This window comes from Tribolium castaneum, chromosome 8 (genome assembly GCF_031307605.1).
Source record: "Tribolium castaneum strain GA2 chromosome 8, icTriCast1.1, whole genome shotgun sequence".
Taxonomy (NCBI): Eukaryota; Metazoa; Arthropoda; class Insecta; order Coleoptera; family Tenebrionidae; genus Tribolium; species Tribolium castaneum.
Genome location: NC_087401.1, coordinates 15,082,227 through 15,102,594, shown reverse-complemented (window position 1 = coordinate 15,102,594; position 20,368 = coordinate 15,082,227). Strand labels below are relative to the sequence as shown.

Genomic DNA, 20,368 nt, shown 5'->3' with positions numbered 1-20,368 from the left:
ACGGGGTGCGTCAAACAAGTCGTATACAAATACAATTTATTAATACGTATTGAAAAATACAGTTATAAATTTCCTAGCTGAATGAACTTAAATTGTCTTAAAATCAACATTATTCCTAGAATTTGTTAATGCTTAACCTATTTTTCAACGAAACAAGTAACACGCTATCAGTCGTAAAAGTAAAAACGTTCGTTTTGTTAATAAATAATGGAAAAAACAACCAAATTATTGTAAAAACGGGGGCCCACTGACCGGCGAATCGGGAAACCTCTGCATATACCTCTCCAGCCGCACATATTTAACAGTGACTAAATTTCCCGCGTACCTGCAACAGCCAATCAGAGCCGGGCTCAAACTGGTTTAGTCCAGCTTACCACCACCCGTGCAGATTCCTGTACGCCACCGCAGCGTCACTCGGCTCCGCACACTTCAAGTAGACACAATTCGAATTCGTGTCAACAACGCAGTGCAAAATCCGACACTGTTGTGCACATTTACTCAAAACTGCTTTCTTGATCACGTGGGTGTTCCTATCGCCATCTTCGACCATCCCTCGTATTTTCAAACATGGCGTCGGCGAGTATGGCAGACTGTTTACAGAGCCAACTTGCGTTTCGAACGCTTGGCCTTGCCAACTTTTGTTTTTGGAAGTGTTTAAATTATTAGCCCCGCCTAGCCATCGCCACACCTGCTCCACCTCCCCTTGCACCACCTTCTCCTCGGTTCTGATGCGCGATTCGTTCTCGTGGATGTAGCGCACGGCGCGCATCCACAACTTCTGCTTATCTGGAAAATTGATTAGTGAGAGGGGGCGGGGTTTGGGCGGAGTCTCACTTTTACGCTCGTTGATTGGGAGGATCATGTCGCGGACGTGGTTGATTATCATGCAATTGTCGCCGTTTTCCGTAGCGTTTGTTTGAAGGATGTCTATAATACTTTCGACAATTGATATTTCTTCTTCGTGCTGCTTCTGGCGGATTTGTTTGTAACACTTGAAGGCGTAGTTAAGGGAGTAGACGAGCAAAGCCGCGCCCAGAAATGACGTCAGCATGCTTAGGAACGACCACAAGGTGGTGTAACAGTAGCATTTCCAGGGGATGTAAGGGTTGCGGGATAAAAGGGCAGTGACCTTGGACTTGCGGCCCTCTTTCACTTCATTCTGGGGAAAAGTAGCGAAAATTTAGAGCACCGAGCGCGGAGTGCACGAAAATTAAAATTGTTAATAGGTTTTTTTTCTTCTCTTTGCGACAAAATTGACCAAAATTATACGAAATATGAATGACTTTAAAGTCAGAGCATGCGTAAAATTTCATTGTTTTATTACCATATCCGATGCGATGCTGTTTTCGTCGAAAGCAACGCCATCTTCGTTCAATTGTAAGACGCTAACGCCCCACGAAGGGTTAAAAAACGATAAAACTTCCAAATTATACAAATCGGTCAAAATCCGACCTTCTTCCTAGAAAAAACATTTCAAATGAGAAAAGTTGTACGAAAATTTGTAACAAAAAACTCACTTTAATTGCGAAATTCTCAATCATAAACGTAACAATATCCTGCTCAGTCATATAGGGCTTAACTTTATAGTCTTCGCATTTATTAATCAACGCTCTTCGATTCAATTCCGGTTTTAAAACTTCGAACAAATTCAGCGCCGACTTGCCTTCACCTTCCAAAATACAATTCACGAATCTCTTGCTATTACTGTTAGATTTAAGACAATGTGGGATTGTGGCTAAAACCAAAAAATAGCTTCAGGAGGGTGTGATGAGGAAAAGCAAACAAAAATTCCAAATGACGATACTTTATTCAAAGAGATACAAAAAAAACTGAGAGAAAAAAATCAAGCGACATTCTTTGTGACTTTTAAATATTCATTTTCGGCCTTACCAGACACCTCCAGGGCCGTATCGGACCGAATCCCCAAATAGACCACAGCCACGATGATAAAGAACAAAAACGCAACCACTAACACCATAAAAGGCACGAAATTGTTCTTCAGAATGCTCTCGTTGAGCGGCTTGTGGTCGTAGCTGCTGGGGCGCCCCCGCGGAGCCCTGTAACTAGTTGCAAAGTTAATTAGGCCGTTTAAGGCGCTATTCTCTAACTGTAATCCAATAAAAAAATAATAAGACTGTTTAAATAACGGTTAGAAAAAGCAAACAAAAAACAAAATTTTCAATAGGAAAAAATGTTCCAAAAAGTTTCAAACTTTTGACAATTTGCATATTTTTAAAACATATAAAGAAAAATGATAGGAAGAAAATTGTAGAGAATTAAATTTCATACAAAAAAAATCCTTATCTTCAATGAAACTTTTTCATTTTTTAACTTCTCAAATGACAGAGTTGTAGAGAATTAATTAACCTAACCATATAATCTGTTCCTAAACGGTTAAAGATAAGAACCTTGCAAACCTTTTTGTAGAAAATTTAATTCTGTGCGACTTTTTTTTGAATTATTTTTTCCACATACTTGTCCTGAAAATTTTATCAGTTTTACTCAAGCTGTTAAGAATGCAAAAGCCAACATTTCCGTATTTTTTTCCAGGTAATTGGTGAATAGGTAAATTAAACGATTTGGCGCTAAATAACTCTCGAAGCGCCCTCATTTATACTGAACTATATCTTTGAGGGTACAATTTTGTATCTCGTTTCGTCTCCTAATCTATAGTACACCGTAGCCTTTATTTTTAACAGAACAGTTAGAGAATAGATAATAGAAAATACCACCATCAATACAAAAAAAAATGGGTAAAATACCTTGAGAGGTATGCCCGTGACGTGGCGCCCCCATTGACGTCATTCTCCTTAATAATATCGTTCTTGTAGTCATAAATGGGGCTTTTGGGGCTTTCGGACAGTTGTGACAATCTCTTCGTAAAATTGCTCAAAAACGGTGTATTTTCCTTATCTTTCAACAACTCCTCACTCGGGGAATAACTCCGATCTAACCCATAATTATACGTAGATAATCTCGACCGAATTTGGCTGATTCTATCAGAGGCGGCCTCGGCGGCGTTACTAGCCGAAGCAAAGCTCGGCGGTAGCCGACTCGGTGACGCCTTCTTAACACTTTCGGGACTTTCCTTCCGAAAACTTCGGTACTTTTCGGCCACTTCGTCCGACTCCGACCCCGTATCAAACTCATCCTGGGCACTTTGTAGTATTTTCATGGTACGTGTGGTCGTGGTCGTAGTCTTCACTTCTTTACGCACGGGGGGCTCCACGGGGCTGGACTCCACGGTGGTCTTGCGTCTAGACGGCGGCGGCAAGGGGGCTGCCATCGTCTGGCGCCGGAACTTGTCTTTTTTGCTCGATTTGGCGTCACTGTCGCTCTCGTCCTCGCTGGAGTAGCGGCCCAACGAGCGCCGGTTGTCTTTCCCGATCTTGTTCTTGTTCTCCAGGAGCATTTTCAGTTTTTTTGCCATGGTTTTGCGTGTGGTGCCGGTGATTGGCATCACGGGAAAACCGAATTCGATGAGTTTCGAACGCAACTCGGCGTCGGTGAGGTTATCGACGTCCACCATCTGTGTGAAAGAGTTGGGTCGAGGCGGTTGGGGCTATTGGAGGGCTTACCTTGGGCTGTGGGGGGCGAGGGGAAGCGCCGCAAGGCGTGGACCAGACACAAGGGGGCTGTTGGGGGGCACTTTTGCACGAGTTACACGCTAATTGAGACGGGGTTTTGACTTAAAAACTAACGAAAAGACCAAGCGTCGGATTTCCTAAAATAGACATGACGTTACAAAACTACACGAGGTAGAGGGCGCTGCGAAAAGCCGGTTTGAAATAGAAGTGGCTAAAAACACGAGCCATTTTAGTTATTTTAGCCAAATTTGCACACTTTTTATTTAATAAAAAGCGTAAAAATTATTACTTAAGACCAAAATCATGTGATGCAATGACTGGAATTAGAGAAAAATACAAAAAAATTAAGATACGATTGATAAGTAATGGAAGTGTCTGAGGCGCCGCATTTTTTTCAAATTTTTTTACCGATTTTTATTTTCACAAAAAAGCGCATAAAAAATATGGGAATACTAAAAATCAGTCGAAGTCACCGTGATTGTGCCAATTATTGCACAATTGTGCCATTTTTTTAAATATTTTTTACCATAACCTTACGTTTAATTTCGCAACATTTCAACAATTTAGGAAAGATTTCCAATTTAAATACGCAATCACTGGTCAATTTCTAAATCACTCTCCTGAAAAATGACGGGAAATTCAAACTCTGTTACTCGTTGATGTATTTTATTCTCATAAAAATACATAATAAAATATGTTAAAAATTATGAACGTATCACACATGTTGGTCGTTTAAATTTACAATATTTATCACAACGTAACTCCAAACTCGTGTAAACCTCAACAATGTTAAGTCTCTAAATAATTTACAAAATATCTAAAGTGTTAAGTCTTTGGTTTCTGCTACGATGTCTATCGATGTTTGGCAACGCTTCCAGCCGTAGAGGCTTCCGGGGAGTCCCCTCTGAAACTCTCAATTAACTCAAGACCAAACCAAATCTGGTGGTATACCATTGACCCATAGATTATTTAGGCTGGAATTCAAATTGGGGGGTCTCCCGGGCCGCTCCCCTTCGTGTTCTTCGGCCACTTTCGGCTTGTTCCGTCGCGCGAAATCTGCAAACGTCATCGATCCTGGTCTAGTTTAGCAAATTTTTAAACCTCCCGCCACTAGCTCACCCCTCCACGTGCTGATAACCCGATTGGCATCGATCCTTGACGACTGATTTAACAACTCCGCCGCTCGTTTCGTCGTCGGAGCGAAATAACTTCCGATTATGTCCTCCTTCTCCGATTTTTCCAATTTCTGGAGACAAATGACCAACATTTATGCCTCGTTTTTACAATATTTGAAACCCAAAATTTCCCCCATTTGTCTTACCTCGGTTACGACCGGTCGGGAGAGATCGACTCCTGGTGCGGCATGCATAAAATAAAGGGCGTGCGTTAATCAACTAAACCGCAAAGCAAGCCCCGCCCAATAAACGAAAAAAGCCAATCGAAACGAAAAGAAATGACAAATTTTGATCACCTTTTCCAAAAAATCGTTATCGAACGAATCGTCGTCGAGAGATTCTTGTAATCTGGCCGGAGCTGTTTGTATGTCGTGTAAGCGACCTAAACACAGCCGTTAGGGCGCGTCACGTGATTTCGGGGGACTTACCGGGAGGGGGTAGTTTAGTCCGTGGGGTTATCAGGTCGGGGAGTTTGTACTTCTGGAGGTCCTCCAACCACACCGCCTGCTCTTTGATGCTCTCCAAGTCGCTGTGAAAATACAAAAAGTGAAAAAAAATTGACAAAGGGAGCCTACCTGTAGTTGCACTCTTTCTTCAAAGTGGACGCAATCTTGTCGCTAATTTGCGCCAAGAGCTTGATGTGTTGGTCTTGCTTTCTTATTGTTTCAAGATAGTCCTGTCTTTCGGCCTCAAACTCGCTCTGAATGTCCGAAATTTCCTTCTCAAGTGCCTTAACTTTGTGTCTATATTTACGCAAAGCCTCAGTCTTGAGATTGAGCTCCTGACTGATGTCCTTGTATTGATTATGAAGTATTTCCCGATCTTCATTCATGTCGATTTTTGCGAGAAGATGGGCAATAACACTGGCCCGTTTTTCCGCCGCTTGTTTCTTCCTTTTTCTTCGTTCCGACAGTTCTTTATCATTGGCCTTCTCCCCGCCAATCATTGCATTTTTCAAAGCTTCAATCCGGTTCAAAATTTCCTCTTTGGAACACAACTCTTTTCGTTTTTTCTCTTGTATCTCACTGTTTAGTTTTTCAATGTTTTTCTCGTATTCGTCCTTGATCAAGTCGATTTGCTTCAAGACGTTTTCCTTCTCGTGTTTTTCACACTCGTGGAGGTTTTTCAATTTTTCCATTTCTTGTTGGTATTCCTGGATCAATTGGTCGCGTTTGGCGTCCAGGTCGGAATTTGGCGAAGTTTCAATTTCTTTAACTTCTTCAATTTTCACTTGTTGGCCTAAGAGACTCTTTAAGCGTTCGATTTCTTCCTGGTATTGTCTCAACATTGTGTCTTTGGGGTCTTCGTTAACTCGCGGCTTGTTGTGGATGTTTTTGGCCCTATTTGCATATCTGAGTGTTGATAGCGTTTCAACGTAATCACGACTAGAAGGGCTGATGCAGGCGATCATCAGCGTTCGAGTATTTCCCCCCAAAGAGTCCTAAAACGACCAAAATAAATAGAACTAATTGGGTTTGTTGCGTAAATCTCATAAAAATAATTATGACTTATCTATTTATGTAATTAATTGTTTGCAAAAATGCGAATAAAAATACTTAACACATTTTCGAGCTCAATTTTCCAGAAACATTTAGTACCTGCGTTATTAAAGACAATACACATTTGAAATAAAGAGTAGGTACAGTCACAATCTAGAAGAATGACACCCTTGAAACCGCAGCTAAAAATGTTTTCGATGTGTAAACTATTCTGTTTGTTGAAGTTTTTGACCGAAAAGATTTTAATCGGATTTTTGCTACACAGCCCGGTTGGTAGTGGTGTCATTCTTTTTGATTATGACTGTACATGACGCACTGTTTTAGTAGAATTCAACAAAATTTAACACCGACTTTTTCAATAAAGTAGGGTTGAATTTATTTATTTATTAAAAAAAAGAGTAGTATATTTAAATCTTTATGTGTGTTTTAACTTCATCTTGTGGGAAACAATAATAATTTGTTCGATAAAATTACTCATCTTACAAAAACTCGATATGTAATAGATAAATAGAGAACAATAAAAGTGTGAATCAACAAAGAAATAATTATGTAATAGGTAGTTGCTGCAGTCATTATCCACCGTCACATATTAAGAAAATTCTATTTATTGTATTTCATTTATATAAAATTAAAAGCGAAAATTTAGGTATATTTTCAGCTAATTTTATATTAAAATTAGATAAATGCTCTAAAATATGTACATTTTTTTTATAAAGTTGAGTCAGAAGAACGAGGAAAAATGAAGAAAATTTTACTGTTCTATTATTTTATTTATAGTATTGTCAGTTCGTAACCACATTTGGACTTTTGTCGGTTGGTTAATAAATTCTTATTCTTATTTTTAATCTTATTGTTATGCTTATTCTTATTCTTCTATTTTTTTCTTCTTATTATTTTTAACCAAATCATATGCTTCAGAATTTTCAAATCAGTGCAAATTAACGCAAACCGATGAACCAAATTTTTTCATGCTGAAGAAAAACGTCTCTTATGGTTTAACGGACTAAAATTATATTATTTTTTTGTCTATTTTTTTACGAATTTGTTGTTCGGTTTTATTTTTATTTTTCAACTCAAATACGTGTGTAAAAATAAATAAAATGCTTAAATGCCTTTTTTTTCCGAAAAAAGGTAACAGATAAGTCTTTTAAACTTAATTTCGTGAATTTTTAGTCCGGTTTAGACGAATTTTAAAGGAAAAAATAACTCGAAAAGGACACCAATTACCCATTTTTTTTATTTTTTCGGTTTACTTTTGCACAATCTCACTTTTTTGTGTTTTTTGTTTGAAAACGCCCTGAAACACGTGAAAACGGCACTGATTTGTGACTTTATTTCAAGTAATAATTTAGTTTTTGATTATTTCTTAGCCTGTTTTCGACAAAGTATTGTATTTTTGAGAATTAAACGCTCAAAAAAGGTAAAGTTTTGTTATTTTTCGACCAAAGTAGGTGATTTTTTCCTCCAGTTTTGCAAAATCGGACTTAAAAAAAGTATTTTAACATTTAAATTTGACTTAATTTGGGGAATTTTCGACAAATACGCTCTGTAGTTTATTTTCTTAATCTTTGGTTATAGACTGCAAAAAAATTATTCATTTATCGCAAAAGATTAAAGACAAAAAAATTGACATATGTCATAAATCATGACAGATAAGTACCAAAAACTCCAAAGATACAATAAAAATGTATGTAAGTTGTCGCCAATTTCTCGTATTTATTCAAGAAAATAATTTAATTGAACTTAAAAAGTTTCTAATGTAGGGGTAGGCCATGAAGGAATCACCCTGTATATCACTATATTGCCAAGTCAGCTTGACAAAACCGCTCGAAACATAATTCTTGTGACGCAATTTAATCCAAACTTCGCCAAAATTTCATTTATAATATTTTTTTTTTATAATTTTTGGGTTAAAATGGTCGACTTAATTTGGTGAATTTTCGACAAATACGCTTTGTAGTTTATTTTCTTAATTTTTGGTTATCGACTGCAAAAAAATTATTCATTTATCGCAAAAGATTAAAGTCAAAAAAATTGACATATGTCATAAATTATGACAGATAAGTACCAAAAACTTCAAAAATGCAATAAAAATTTATTCAAGAAAATAATTTAATTGAACTTAAAAAGTTTCTCATGTAGGGGTAGGCCATGAAGGAATCACCCTGTATATCACTATATTGCCAAGTTGGCTTGACAAAACCACTTAAAACATAATTCTTGTGACGCAATTTAATCCAAATTTCATTTATAATTTTTTTTTATAATTTTTGGGTTAAAATGCTCGTTCCACTAACTCACCTGTAACAATCTGGTCAATTTCGAGTCCCTGTACGGTATATGTTTGGCTTTGCCGTCCACCAGGGCCGAAATAACATTACCTAAGGCACTCAAAGACAGATTAATTTTAGTCGCTTCTTTTAACCGATCACCCGTAGCCCCAGTCTTTGCCTGTCGTTCAGAACCGGCCAAATCGACCAAATTCAACTTCCCTTTCTTAAAACTCTCATTATTGTTCACGTTAGTTATCTGTTCGATGCTTATGGTGAAAATACTGTGCGATCTCGAACTATTTTGATTCATTAGAGTCGCCCCTATTATGCGATTTTTCGAGCCTAGGTTCAAAAAATGTTCACATTCTGCGGCATTGTGCACTGGATGTGACGTCAGTCCGGGGACTGTAACCCCTTCAGTGGGGCTCTCCTTCAAGTTGAGAGCACTGTTCCCGATTTTATCACTTGGGAGTAACAAATCCCTGATTTGTTCGTTATAAATTTCAAGATAACTGATAAGGGCTAAATATTTGACTCCAGTGGTGACTGAAATGGCCTCAAAGATGTGCTCGAAGGCCCGGGAAATGACCCCTTTTTCGGGGCCCGATTTTTCGCCCTCCATTGTGTGTGATTTTCCGCAGCCGGTTTGGCCGTAGACGAAAATTGTGGCATTGTAACCTTCGAGGACGCTCTGAAAATTAAAGTTTGGGTGTTTATTTTTTTTTTTTGGTTTTTTTTTTGGGTTACTACTTCGACAAGGGGGTAGCAGATGTCGTTGTAGATCATTTCAGTGGTGGAGTCTTGGTCGTAAGTTGAGTCGAAAGTAAACTGTTTGGGGAAAGAAGGACCCTCGGAAGGGTCGAACGTTTCGACCACACAGTTTCTCATCTTCACGACACAGTCGCAGTTGAGGTCTTGTTCTTTCTTGTTCATGGGGCGACATCGTACGATTACTTTTACGTTTTCAGCCATTTTAAATCAAATCATGCTGAAAACATGTGGAAAACAACAAATAATCACACAAAGAATATGAAAAAAAAAATAAATAAAAGAACTCAAAAAATGCAAATTTACACGAATACTTGTAACAAAAAGGGGGAAAAGTTATCAAAGAACAAAGAAAGCACTAAACGAAAGCCAAAATAAAATTAAATGAACACAGAAGAACAGATAAAAGCTGATAAAACATAATTAATAGAAACACCAAAATTCGAAAGATTGTGAAAAACAAAAACAGTTTATTCATTTATTATTATAGAAGTTATTAATTAATTAATTTATTTAGTTATTTATTTAAAGATTCAGAAATTATTTAGGCTAGAAGATACAAAAAAATAAAAGCTCCAAAAATAGTAAGAAGAAAAAGAAATCAGAGGGACACAGGAAGATTATGCTAAACAATCAATGAACACAGAAAGAGATAACAGTGATAAAATGTTAAAGGAAGAAGAAGAGAGAAAATAAGCAGATAAAACATGGTTGGAATACCAAAACAAAAAATTTTTTTAAATTATAAAGGAGAAAAAAATGGCACGAAAAATAAAAAAAGTAAGATAAAAGCAATATTATCAGAAAAATAAAGCTACAAAGATTATTGAAAATAATGAAATTGGCAGTGCTAAGTTTTTTTAGAATATAGGTACACTAATTTAAAAAAAGGAATTTAAAAAAATTGTAAATAGAATGTTACATAAATATGAAAAAAATGAAAAAAACAGAGACGAAATTGAAATAAAAGAAAATAAAAAATGTAAGAAAATATTAAAAAAGCAAATGACAAAAATTGCAATTAAAAAAATTAAAATCAGAACGACAGTAATTAGAAAGTGGTGTAGAATTATAAAAATCAATAACTAATGTCACAAGAAAAAAGGACTAAAACCTATATGCATTGCTGGTAAAAAATATAAACTTAGGAAGAAAAAAGTTAAGTGAAAGTTGTACAACACATCTTGAGTAAATAAAATAAAACAAAAAAAACTTTGAAAAATTGTCGAAAACGTAAAAAAATATTGAAGGGAATAACACAAGGGATAAAATTTTTTCAAAATATAATGCCTTAATTGAGAATAAAAAAGGAATAAACATGGCAGTCTTAGATAAACAAAATTAAACAAAAAAATGTCAAGAAAAATAGTCCAAAATGTAAATAAAATTGAAGGGAAAAATTCAAGAGATGTCAAAGAAAGGCCGAAAAAAGTATAAAAACAGAAAACAACAAGGACATAGAAACAGAGTTATTATAAAAGCAAATAAAAACTAACAAAAAAAACGAAAACAGTGATATCAAAAAATATTTAATATAATAAAAAAAAATTTATAAAGCCAGCAACATTGATAAAGGGAAGAAATGGAGAACATATTGCCACAGTAGAGAAGAAAAATTGAAAAAATATCAAAAATTATTGAATTATAAATACAAAAACCATTATGCACAAAAGACGAAGAACACAAACTAGAGAAAACAAAGAAAAACAGAACCATAAGCATTAAAATATGCAGAAGAGGAGAAAAAACATAATGAATTGTAAAAAAGTGTTTAAAACATTAGGGAAAATTATAGAATAAAAATAGGTAGATGCAGAAGGAAAGACTAACGATAGATTGAAAACTGTTAAAAAATAAAAAAATTATTAAAGAAATTATTTTGTCTCACAACTTATGTATAAAAGCAAAAAGTCAAATAAAAAGCAGTAACAATAATAAAAGTGACTAAAAATAATAAATAAAACAATTAAGAAAGGAAATATAACGAAGAAGCAGAATGTACACCTAAGATTGGAGTAAAAAAAAATAAAAACAGATGATGAATATAAATATAGAACAAAAAAATGCTAACTAGAATTTTGATTTTAATTTGAATAAATGCAAGTTGCTATAAAAAAAATTTAAGGAATTGTGATATAAAATGTAGAAAGAAGAAAACCAATAAAGGAAATTCGAAAAAAATGTTGTATAATAATAATAAAAATACAATTGATCAAAAGTGAGAGAAATAAAGGAAATTGCCTGAAACGAGCTAAAAACCTGTGTACTTTTTTTCTAGAAAACTTATAAAATTTTTAAAAATCGACGTTTTTCCCCCATTTACCTTCACGCACCGTGACATTTATGTAAATATTTTCTTGGGCGGAATTAGTGTTAATTGAGTGCACGCGTCCGTTAAATAGGGCAAGGTTACAACCGCCCTCTGATAAAATGCCCCCTTTCTGAATAATCGATTGTTATTAAATGGCTTGAACTTGAAATGAGTGGTCACTACGGGTTACTAGACTATCACAACAACGCATTACTTATCGTAAAAAAATAACGAGGACGTGATAACACATTTAAATTTAGAGGGTGCCAATAATGGTACTCTTTTCGGGGACTTACCCATACTTGTTTACTAAAAAAACGAAGGTACAAAAATGAGCCCAACTGGTACACCCATCATGGTCGATGGTCGCGACTAAACTGACCATGTAAAAGTGGCGACCTGCGCTCCGGAATTCGGATCGAAAACGGGGTGAAAATTGATTTGAGTCGGAGTTTTCTTGGGAATTTTGCTAATCACGTCACGGTTTTTTTAAATGTGGGGTTGTTTGCATTGTAAATTTTTGTCTGAGGCGCTTTAAAGTGTTTGTACTGCTGGTATGACCCACTTTCCGCATGTGGGGCTTAATAATAGCAGCGCAACAATGAGGTCTAATCTATAGAATTTCCTAGTTACATTTGAAATTGATTCAGTCGCTTTGAACTATTAATAAATTATTCTGTTCGAAACCGGCGTTCGCAGAAGTGTGTGAATCACAACCAAATTTAACACCTGACTTGTTTCAACCCCAGTTTAAGTCGCAACAAATAAAACATTGGGCTTAATTTATGCATTCCTATCATTTACCCTCTTGATTACATTATTTAAGAAAATTGATTTTTCTATTCATACTTGAATAAGATTAGAGGAATATTGATAATTTAAATCCGCGCCCTTGACATTAACGAACTTTGGTAAAACATTTTTTAAACATGATATTTTCGCGCCACCTTACACTAGGTAGTGGGCTATGGTAGTAGGTACCAACCGAGAGGCACTAGAACTGTCAACAGTTCGTGAATTTCAAAGTTTTATTTAGAAAAATGTGAACAAAGTCCCGAAAGTGTTAATTAAAGTAAAAAAGATTCGTAAAATTAAGTGCATAAGGTGGCTGGTTAACCGCTGCGCAGGCGCTAGTTTTTTCCAAGCGTCTGGCGCAAGTTCAAATTCGGTTAATTTTGTGAAAAAACACGAAAAAGCCATGAAAACTGGCAAAAGTAAGTGACACATGCATTATTGCAGTTGCAAGAATCGTGTTTTTGTTGCGTTTTGTCCGAAAATCTGTACCAAAATCTTGCTTTGCTGAAGTTGAGTCTAACCTCACTTTTTACAATTTTGCTAAAAAAAAATCATTTTTTACAGGTGGACCAAAGAGGGGACGCTTCACACGCACACAGACGCAGATATAAGGTAGGCCTTCACATTTATTAATAGTTTTATTTCCGAATTTTACGCGAAAAAATATTCAAGGGATTAGTAAAAAAAGGTGAGCTCATTGTCATTCCTCACTGCGCAAGTACATAATTATCGGAATCTGATTAGTTGTTGGCACCACGTGGTGTCACGTGACTCGATTGATGTGAATTATGAGGTTAAAAAAGAAAAAAAATTGTTGACCTGTGTTTTAAACAATGAACTATTTATTCAATGGCTTCTAGATTCTTGTTTTGTGAAAATACATTAACATTATTTCGTTTTTTCCCATAAAATCGACCTAATGTGTGTATAATTGGAGCGCAACAAAATCAATCATGCGTTAAAAGTGTTCAAAGTTTGAATATAAAACTCAAACTAACTTGTCACTGTGTCCATAAACATTAATAATTGATACAATTTCCACGAGCACTTAACTCAAAACTTAAGGTAAGTTCCGAGCTTGTTTGTTTATCATTTGTGCAAAAAAACACGCAAATGAGTGGTGAAAAGGTGAAAATTATGAAGCTAATAAAATTATTTAAGTGCGTGTGTCACCTAGACAATTACTTTTAGTGCAAGATGAGCGATAAACCATAATTTCAACGGTAAAAACAATCAATAGATCCATCAACTAGTTTATATATTTTTATTTTGTTAAAATACGTAAACATTATTTCGTTTTTTGCCGTCTAATCGATAATCGAATGTGGATAATTAGGGCACGGGGAAATAAATCATGCGTTCGATGTTTCAATTGAAATAAAACTCACACAATAAATAACAAAACTTAGGTAAGTTATTATTGTTTTATTATCTTATGCAAAAAATTCAAGCGAGTAGTGAAATGGTGAGCGCATTGCCATTTCTCTTGCGCAACTGCAAATTATGCAACTTTGATTGGCTGTTCTTATCACGTGACTCAAAAGTTACGAAACGTTGTTATGTGCATGTCAACTAGACAATTATTGTCAGTGCAAGATAAGCAACAAACCATTATTTTAATAGCCAAACAATCAATACAATAACTAGTTCATATATTTTTATTTTGTGAAGTAGGTTTTTTGCGATCAAATCGATAATCTAATATTGGGACGCGACGAAATAAATAAAACTCGAGGAATCTGTCAATACGTGTTATTTTATTTTCCATAAACATTAACAATAAATACAATTTACACGGCACTTAACAATAAATTAGTTAAAAATATATACAAAAAAGGCACGTCACGAGGGTATTATAAGTGTATAAAAAAGTACGAATGGCAGCATAACTATATAATACAAAAAAACTCCCTCAATGTGAGGTAAAAAAGGCAGTATTTGGCAGTTTCCATAATTATATGGCAGTACATAAGGCTAAAATACTGATTAGTTTGTAATACCAGACTACGTGATCTCGACTTGGAGACCCACACTGGGCTCAGGAACGCAATTCCCGCAATAGCCCCCACACAGGCCCACAACCCTTTTCTCCTAAAACGAAAAAAAAAATTAAAAAAATCAAAAAATTTTTTTTGAGTGAATAATTACAAAAGTGTCAATCCTGGCAGTGGCATATTTTCCGATACTGTGCCATCGCACGTTTTCCGAAAGTTGAAACGAAGTTCCTTTCAAATCTATGGAAAATCGGGCTTGGGCACAGCCTTCTGTGGCACTATAACAATCGCCAGCTGTGCCATAAGGCACTTTCATGCCTTTCGTTTGTCGCGAAAACGTAAAATCGTCACCTGAAATTACCCACAATTACCTGGAATTTCACAAAATTATGCGCAATTACCGATAATTCGCAGAGACGTGATGTTGAGACGCACTTTCCAGAATGTAGTGAAGCCGGAACGGTCCGACTCGATTGGCAAGCAGTCACAAAGGTCGAAACGTTGCCCATCGTAAGGGCACGAGTGCGGATTTTTCAATCTATGATTATTTTTTTCTTAGTTATTAAATTTTGAATTAAAATTGTTGTTACCGTTTGTCGTAATTTTCGGCATAATTGAGAGTATCACCGTGCAAGGTTATGTATTCCTCTGGTTGGTTGGTGTCCATTTTGTAACAGTAGACCCAAGCTGGCCGATTTCGGATTGTAATCAAGTAGTCTTTGTTGTCTCTTGTTTTGGTGTGTGTTTGAATTTCTTTGCAACTTTTGAATAAACCTGAGAGGAAATTTAGTTAAGAATCGGTTAAAACCGGTTAAAAATGGCATACATCTCCATTGGTTACATTTGAGGCGGCGTTTAGGTCTGGAATGTCGAGGGCAGTGACGTTTCTCGACCTTTTGACCCGTTTTTACGTTCATGCAGTAAATCTGGCGGCTGCGGCGGCCCTTTTTACCGCAGGAATACGAACACTACACAAAAAGTAAAGAAAAAATACAAAAAAAAATAAAAATAAATGAATAAATCAAAATTATGAAGACTGGGAAAAACGAAAAAGAAATAAAAGGGCCGAAACTATGAAGAACTTAAAAAAATAAGAGAAGAAGTAAAGAACAACAAAATTTAGAATCGGGTGGAAAAAATCGAAGAAGTTAAACATCCATGTAAATCAAATTTATTAAAAATAGAGAAGAGTTTAATAAGAACAGGAAGTCTAAAACGTACAAATCTTTAAAAAAATTTGAAGAAGTGATGAATTTGTGGAGAAAAGCTAAAGAGAATACAGAAAAAAAGAACAGCAAAGTTAAAATAATTTAAAAGACAAGAGAAGAATTACGAAGGAATGAAGCAAAAGTTTTTTAAAGGTGAAAAAGAATAAATAACAAAAAAGAAAAGAAAAGATCAACATTTTAAGATTTAAAAAAATGGGATTGTGTTTTCTGAGCGTTTATTCCGCAAAAACTCAATTATTGTGAACAGAATTCACAGGATTATATCAAAAATGACATTATTTTTGCAAGTTATGAAGATTTAAACACGTTTTTAAACGAAAAATCAAGATTTTCTTAAACTAAAAGGAAAAAATTATCAAATTTGGTTGAAAATGACCAAAAATTTACCTTTTCTAAGCATTTATTCTGCAAAAACTCAATTATTGCGGCCAATTTTTTAAATAGAAAGCCAATAAATCACAGAATTATGTCAAAAATGACATTATTTTTGCAAGTTTTGAGGATTTACACACGTTTTTAGAGCTAAATTCAAGACTTTCTTCCTGTTTTTATTAAACTATAACGAAAAAATCGCCAAATTTGGTCAAAAATGACCCAAAATTTTCCTTTTCCAAGCGTTTATTCAGCAAAAACTTAATTACTGCGCCCAATTTTGGACACAAAAGCATGAAAAAGATGAAGAAAACCAATTAAAACAAAGCACAAAGAATAACAGAGTAAATCTAAAATAATTCAATAGAAAATAACACATAAAAATAGCAAGACAAAACCCACCTCCTTCCAGGGGTCGCTCCTCCACACGTAGACCTCCTTGCAATGCCCCCCATTACATCCCATCTCCTCCACTGGTTTTTCATACAAATTGCAAAAATCGTTCGGTTTCGCTTTATTAAACATCAGAGGCTTTGGATCAACAGCCCCCCGACCATACACACGATGACAACTAACATTCCTCCTCTGTACTCCTTGTCCACAAAAGGCCGAACATTGGGTCCAAGGACTCGTAATCCATGCATAGTCACACATGTATTTCTCGCATTTGGTGGTAGTTTTCGGTTTGGGTTGATTGTCACAAAATTGGTCAACGAGCGTAGTTTGTGTTTTCGTATCTTTACATTCGACAGTACGGTGTTTTTGGCCTTCGCCACACGTTGTTGAACAACGTTTCCATTTACCGACAGACCAGCGGTAACGATGGGGGCTGTAAGGTTTGGAGGCTAGGTGGGGACATTGGGAGAGTTTGCATTTTGTGGTGGTTGATGGTTTACGGTGTTTGTCACATTGGGTGTCTTCGACGAAGCTGCCGGAGGCCGCTCGACAAGTGACCTGGAAGATAAAAATTCTATAAAAAAACACTAAGAAGGGACAGAACAGAATATCAAAAATATCAAAACTTGAACTAGAAGATGACGAAAGGGGCATGAAAATAAGGAAGATAGAACTCAAAGTAGGAAAAAAATAAATAAGGATAAAAAATAGAAGAAAAAAAGGATAGGAGGATCATATGATAAAAATATAAAGGAAAAAGTGAAGATAGGAGAAGACAGAAGAATAAGATATAAAGTACTTAGAAGAAGTAAGAATTTAGAATGAACTAGTGGAGATGAGAACAAAAGGATATTTTCTGAGGAAGAAGGGAACTCAAAGATAAAAGAAAAATAACTAGCGAAAAGACAAAAATAGGAAAAGGAAGATTTAAATGGAGAGGAAACTAAGAAGGCAAAATTACAGATAAAAGAAAGACAGGTGTTGAAAAAAAATTTTCTTTCGTTTTATTTTCATGAAACATACCAGAAAACAGAAGAAAAAAGAGAAAGGAGAATTTTTGTCGAAGAAGAAGAAAAATGGGAGTATAGAAGGCAACTGACAAGATATAGAGGAATAAAAAAATTAAATATGGTAACATGATTAAAAAAATGAAAGAAAGAAGAGTAAGGAAAAAAAGGGGAAAATAATGGAGAAGGGAAAATTCTAAAGTCGAAAATATGGATTAAAGATAACAAGATATTTACTAGCGAAGAAAAAAGGAAAGTAAAAGAAGCTTAACTGATTGGACCAGTAGCAAATTGTAGAGACAAAAAAAGTGAAATAATTTACTTTGTGGAGTTGTTACGAAGCAAGAATAAAATACAAAACTTGTACTTACTTGTCTCCGCTTCTCGCAGTTAAAATCACACCCACTCCAGCCCCCAAACTCCCAAGCGGGACACTTGCCCGTATTACACTCGATGGTTTTGACCGGAACCACACTTTTGGCACAATACCTTTCATCCTCCTCCCCCAACTCATTTCTACAAACCACCATACGTGAACTAACCCCCGTTCCGCAACTTTTCGAGCACTGACTCCACGCCCCCGTCACCCACTTGAACCCCCTTTCGTAACTCACAATCGTATTCGCTAAAATATCGTTCCCGTAATCGTACCGCCTTTGGTACGGCAACGACTGAACACAATCTGCAATTTTGCAAAATTTCGTCTCGTTCGGCTTGAGAATTCCCGAACAGAAGGAGTCTTGAATGACTTGATTGTCGTCCAGATTCTGGCAAATGACTTGTCTGGTACTGGTACCATCGCCACACGTGGTCGAGCATTCGCCCCATGGGCCTATGGACCATCCGGCACATGGGCGTTCGTAACATTGCTCTTCTTCGATGTGTTTTTGGCGCGAGTCGCAAGCCGATGGGTCTAGGATTTTACCATCGATGTGACAAAAGTACGGTTTTGTGCGGAAACCACGACCGCACGTGACGGAACATGGGGTCCATTCGCGCGACTCCCAGATGGGACATTTCTGGGTGTTGCAGCGTTGCTCGGTGATTTTTTCACCAGGACAGTAGGAATCGTCAAGGGTGCGACTGTTATTGTCCACGCATTTGGCACTCCGACGTTGGGTACCACCACCACAGGAAGTGGAACACTGACAATTATATATTAAAAAAAATTAAAAAATTTGAGAGTACTACCTCGGACCAGCTGGTGTACTCCCATCTAGTAGATTCGCACCTCCCTTGGCACACCTCCATGGTGGGGGGTTTCCCCAAAATATTGCAGTGTTTGTGGTCCACAACTTCGTGGTACCGGTCGTAGTTTTCTTTAGTCATGTCGATTTTGACACACTGGTGGTAAACACTTCGAACCCTATTAAAAAAAAATTATAGTACTAGTTTTGGCAAAAAAAAGTAGTACCCTTGTCCACAATTGACTGAGCAAGGTCCACGTGACACATCGCTCCATCTAAGTTGGCAGTGCGTATTACAGTCTTGTTTTTGCATGTGGTGTTGTTTTTCGTGTTGTGGACAAAAAGACTCTGGTTGTTCCTTGTTGGTGGCCAACTCGATACAAATCGGGGACATATATTGAGTACCGCTACATATGGAGTTGCATTTGGACCATTTGTTGCGATAGAGTCGCCAACCATATCTAAGGGGGCGCAAAAAATGAGTCAATTTGTCGATTTTGTGCGGGTTAGTTAGTAGTACGACACATTGACTTATTAGAGACAACATTGAGCCAATTAAGTTACCTTGGGATAATTTGCCGGTAGAAATTTTGAATATAATTCAACCTACACAAATGTGATTTTTCAACAAGAGTTCAATACGTGATTTTGGCTACTTACTTGGGGGCATTTTCGCGGTCTATGATATATCTGTAGGTGATATCGGGTGCGAGAGCGTGTCCGACTGAAAGTACGCCAAGGACTAGGTCTTTGGTGAGTTTGTGGTTTTTTGGTGTTGTTATGCGTTCAATGGCAGCCGATGAGCCACTATAGCTGATTATGATGCCGGCAAAAATTACGTCTTTTTGTTGAGGCGCAATCATGGTTTTGCTATTAAGGACGTATTCCCCGGTTTCGCCATCAACTAGGACTACAAGACTGTGAAATTAAAGAATTTTTTATTGATTGATTGAATACCTAGATAGTTAGTATCGTTGTTGGCGTTTTGACGGATATCAATGTTTGAGCTGCCTTTGGGGATACGTAGCACGATGTTATAGCCAGTCATTGAAACGTTGTAATTGCCGGTGATTTCCTCGCATTTGCTGTTATCACCACCGCAAACGCCGCACTCGTCTATGATTAAAAGAGAAGATAAAAAAATTAATGGATTAGGACGAAGGCAAAGTTACAAAAGAAGAAAAGAGATTAAGTGAACAAGCAAGTAAAAAAAGGCTCAGTTATAGAGGAAACAACGGGAAATACAAAAGGATACACTGAGGAAAGCAAAATAAGTAAAAAAAGAACTCTGAAAACGTAAAAGAAGAAGAAAATAAAGTTATATTTACTGTCGAAGAACAAAAATCAATGGGTTTTGAAAATAGCGTATATAATAGAAATGGAAAAATTTAATAAAGAACAAATAAACGAAGGACGGAGAGAGGGCAAACAATGAATAAAAAAAAGAGCAAAGAGTAAAGGACAGATCATTCAAAGGACAAAACAGACATGAGAATAAAATAAAAGGGTAGGTGTCTGGCGAAGAAGAAAAAGAAAAAAAGAGATGAAAGAAGAAAGATAGAAGGCTATAATCGGAGAAACAGTAGGGAAGAAGTTAGGACTGAATTGAAATAAAGACGAAAAAAAGAGAGGAAAAAAAAGGACAGATAAAGAAAAATTCAGAAAGAGCCTGAAGTAAGAAGAAAATGAAAGTGAGATTTACTGGCGATGAAGATTAGTTAATAGAAACAGAGAAGAAAAGGGAAATATCTAAGAAACAACAAGAATAAAGGAAA

The 20,368-nt window shown here is 36.2% G+C and overlaps 4 protein-coding genes across 12 annotated transcripts in view; 1 reads left to right on the top strand and 3 right to left on the bottom strand.

Annotated features, from left to right (window-relative positions):
• Positions 1 to 22: 22 nt before the first annotated feature.
• On the bottom strand, positions 23 to 3,777 carry MAN1. Of its 2 annotated transcripts, none has more exons than XM_015980783.2 (8): positions 3,579 to 3,777; positions 2,763 to 3,529; positions 1,891 to 2,063; positions 1,518 to 1,735; positions 1,325 to 1,459; positions 835 to 1,159; positions 375 to 786; positions 23 to 325 (listed from the first exon to the last, which is right to left on the bottom strand). In XM_015980783.2, the coding sequence occupies exons 2-8, from the start codon at positions 3,527 to 3,529 to the stop codon at positions 226 to 228; spliced, it is 2,130 nt and encodes a 709-aa protein (XP_015836269.2). In that variant the 5' UTR covers positions 3,579 to 3,777; the 3' UTR covers positions 23 to 225. The 2 variants fall into 2 exon arrangements, with proteins under 2 accessions (XP_015836269.2, XP_064214672.1); XM_064358602.1 differs by having other exon boundaries at positions 1,891 to 2,057.
• A 459-nt stretch (positions 3,778 to 4,236) lies between these two features.
• Positions 4,237 to 12,206, bottom strand: Kif3C (Kinesin family member 3C). 6 transcript variants are annotated; one of them, XM_008192366.3, is made up of 9 exons: positions 11,910 to 12,204; positions 9,285 to 9,522; positions 8,563 to 9,225; positions 5,338 to 6,203; positions 5,191 to 5,291; positions 5,059 to 5,144; positions 4,707 to 4,833; positions 4,539 to 4,643; positions 4,237 to 4,491 (listed from the first exon to the last, which is right to left on the bottom strand). In XM_008192366.3, the coding sequence occupies exons 2-9, from the start codon at positions 9,504 to 9,506 to the stop codon at positions 4,394 to 4,396; spliced, it is 2,268 nt and encodes a 755-aa protein (XP_008190588.1). In that variant the 5' UTR covers positions 9,507 to 9,522; positions 11,910 to 12,204; the 3' UTR covers positions 4,237 to 4,393. The 6 variants fall into 6 exon arrangements, with proteins under 6 accessions (XP_008190588.1, XP_015836299.1, XP_015836298.1 ...); XM_015980813.2 differs by lacking the exon at positions 5,059 to 5,144 and adding an exon at positions 4,909 to 4,940 and having other exon boundaries at positions 4,539 to 4,661; XM_015980812.2 differs by having other exon boundaries at positions 4,539 to 4,661; positions 11,910 to 12,203.
• A 370-nt stretch (positions 12,207 to 12,576) lies between these two features.
• The window catches only part of LOC660828 (inter-alpha-trypsin inhibitor heavy chain H4), a 51,892-nt gene continuing 44,100 nt past the window's right edge, over positions 12,577 to 20,368 (top strand). Inside the window, exons 1-2 of the mRNA XM_064358601.1 lie at positions 12,577 to 12,827; positions 12,973 to 13,020. The gene's annotated coding sequence lies outside the window, so the exon portion shown is untranslated. The remainder of the gene's footprint in view (positions 12,828 to 12,972; positions 13,021 to 20,368) is intronic.
• AdamTS-A (ADAM metallopeptidase with thrombospondin type 1 motif A) overlaps positions 14,149 to 20,368 on the bottom strand; it is a 31,746-nt gene continuing 25,526 nt past the window's right edge. For 2 of the 3 annotated variants that reach the window (XM_008192398.3, XM_064358592.1), the window contains 12 exons: positions 19,551 to 19,709; positions 19,254 to 19,503; positions 19,158 to 19,199; positions 18,821 to 19,054; positions 18,598 to 18,772; positions 17,778 to 18,551; positions 16,406 to 16,957; positions 15,229 to 15,370; positions 14,993 to 15,176; positions 14,804 to 14,940; positions 14,557 to 14,753; positions 14,149 to 14,499 (listed from right to left, as the gene is read on the bottom strand). In XM_008192398.3, coding sequence (XP_008190620.1) covers positions 14,413 to 14,499; positions 14,557 to 14,753; positions 14,804 to 14,940; positions 14,993 to 15,176; positions 15,229 to 15,370; positions 16,406 to 16,957; positions 17,778 to 18,551; positions 18,598 to 18,772; positions 18,821 to 19,054; positions 19,158 to 19,199; positions 19,254 to 19,503; positions 19,551 to 19,709 — 2,933 coding nt within the window. In that variant the 3' untranslated portion in view covers positions 14,149 to 14,412. The remainder of the gene's footprint in view (positions 14,500 to 14,556; positions 14,754 to 14,803; positions 14,941 to 14,992; positions 15,177 to 15,228; positions 15,371 to 16,405; positions 16,958 to 17,777; positions 18,552 to 18,597; positions 18,773 to 18,820; positions 19,055 to 19,157; positions 19,200 to 19,253; positions 19,504 to 19,550; positions 19,710 to 20,368) is intronic. The other variant, XM_008192404.3, reaches the window with a different exon arrangement.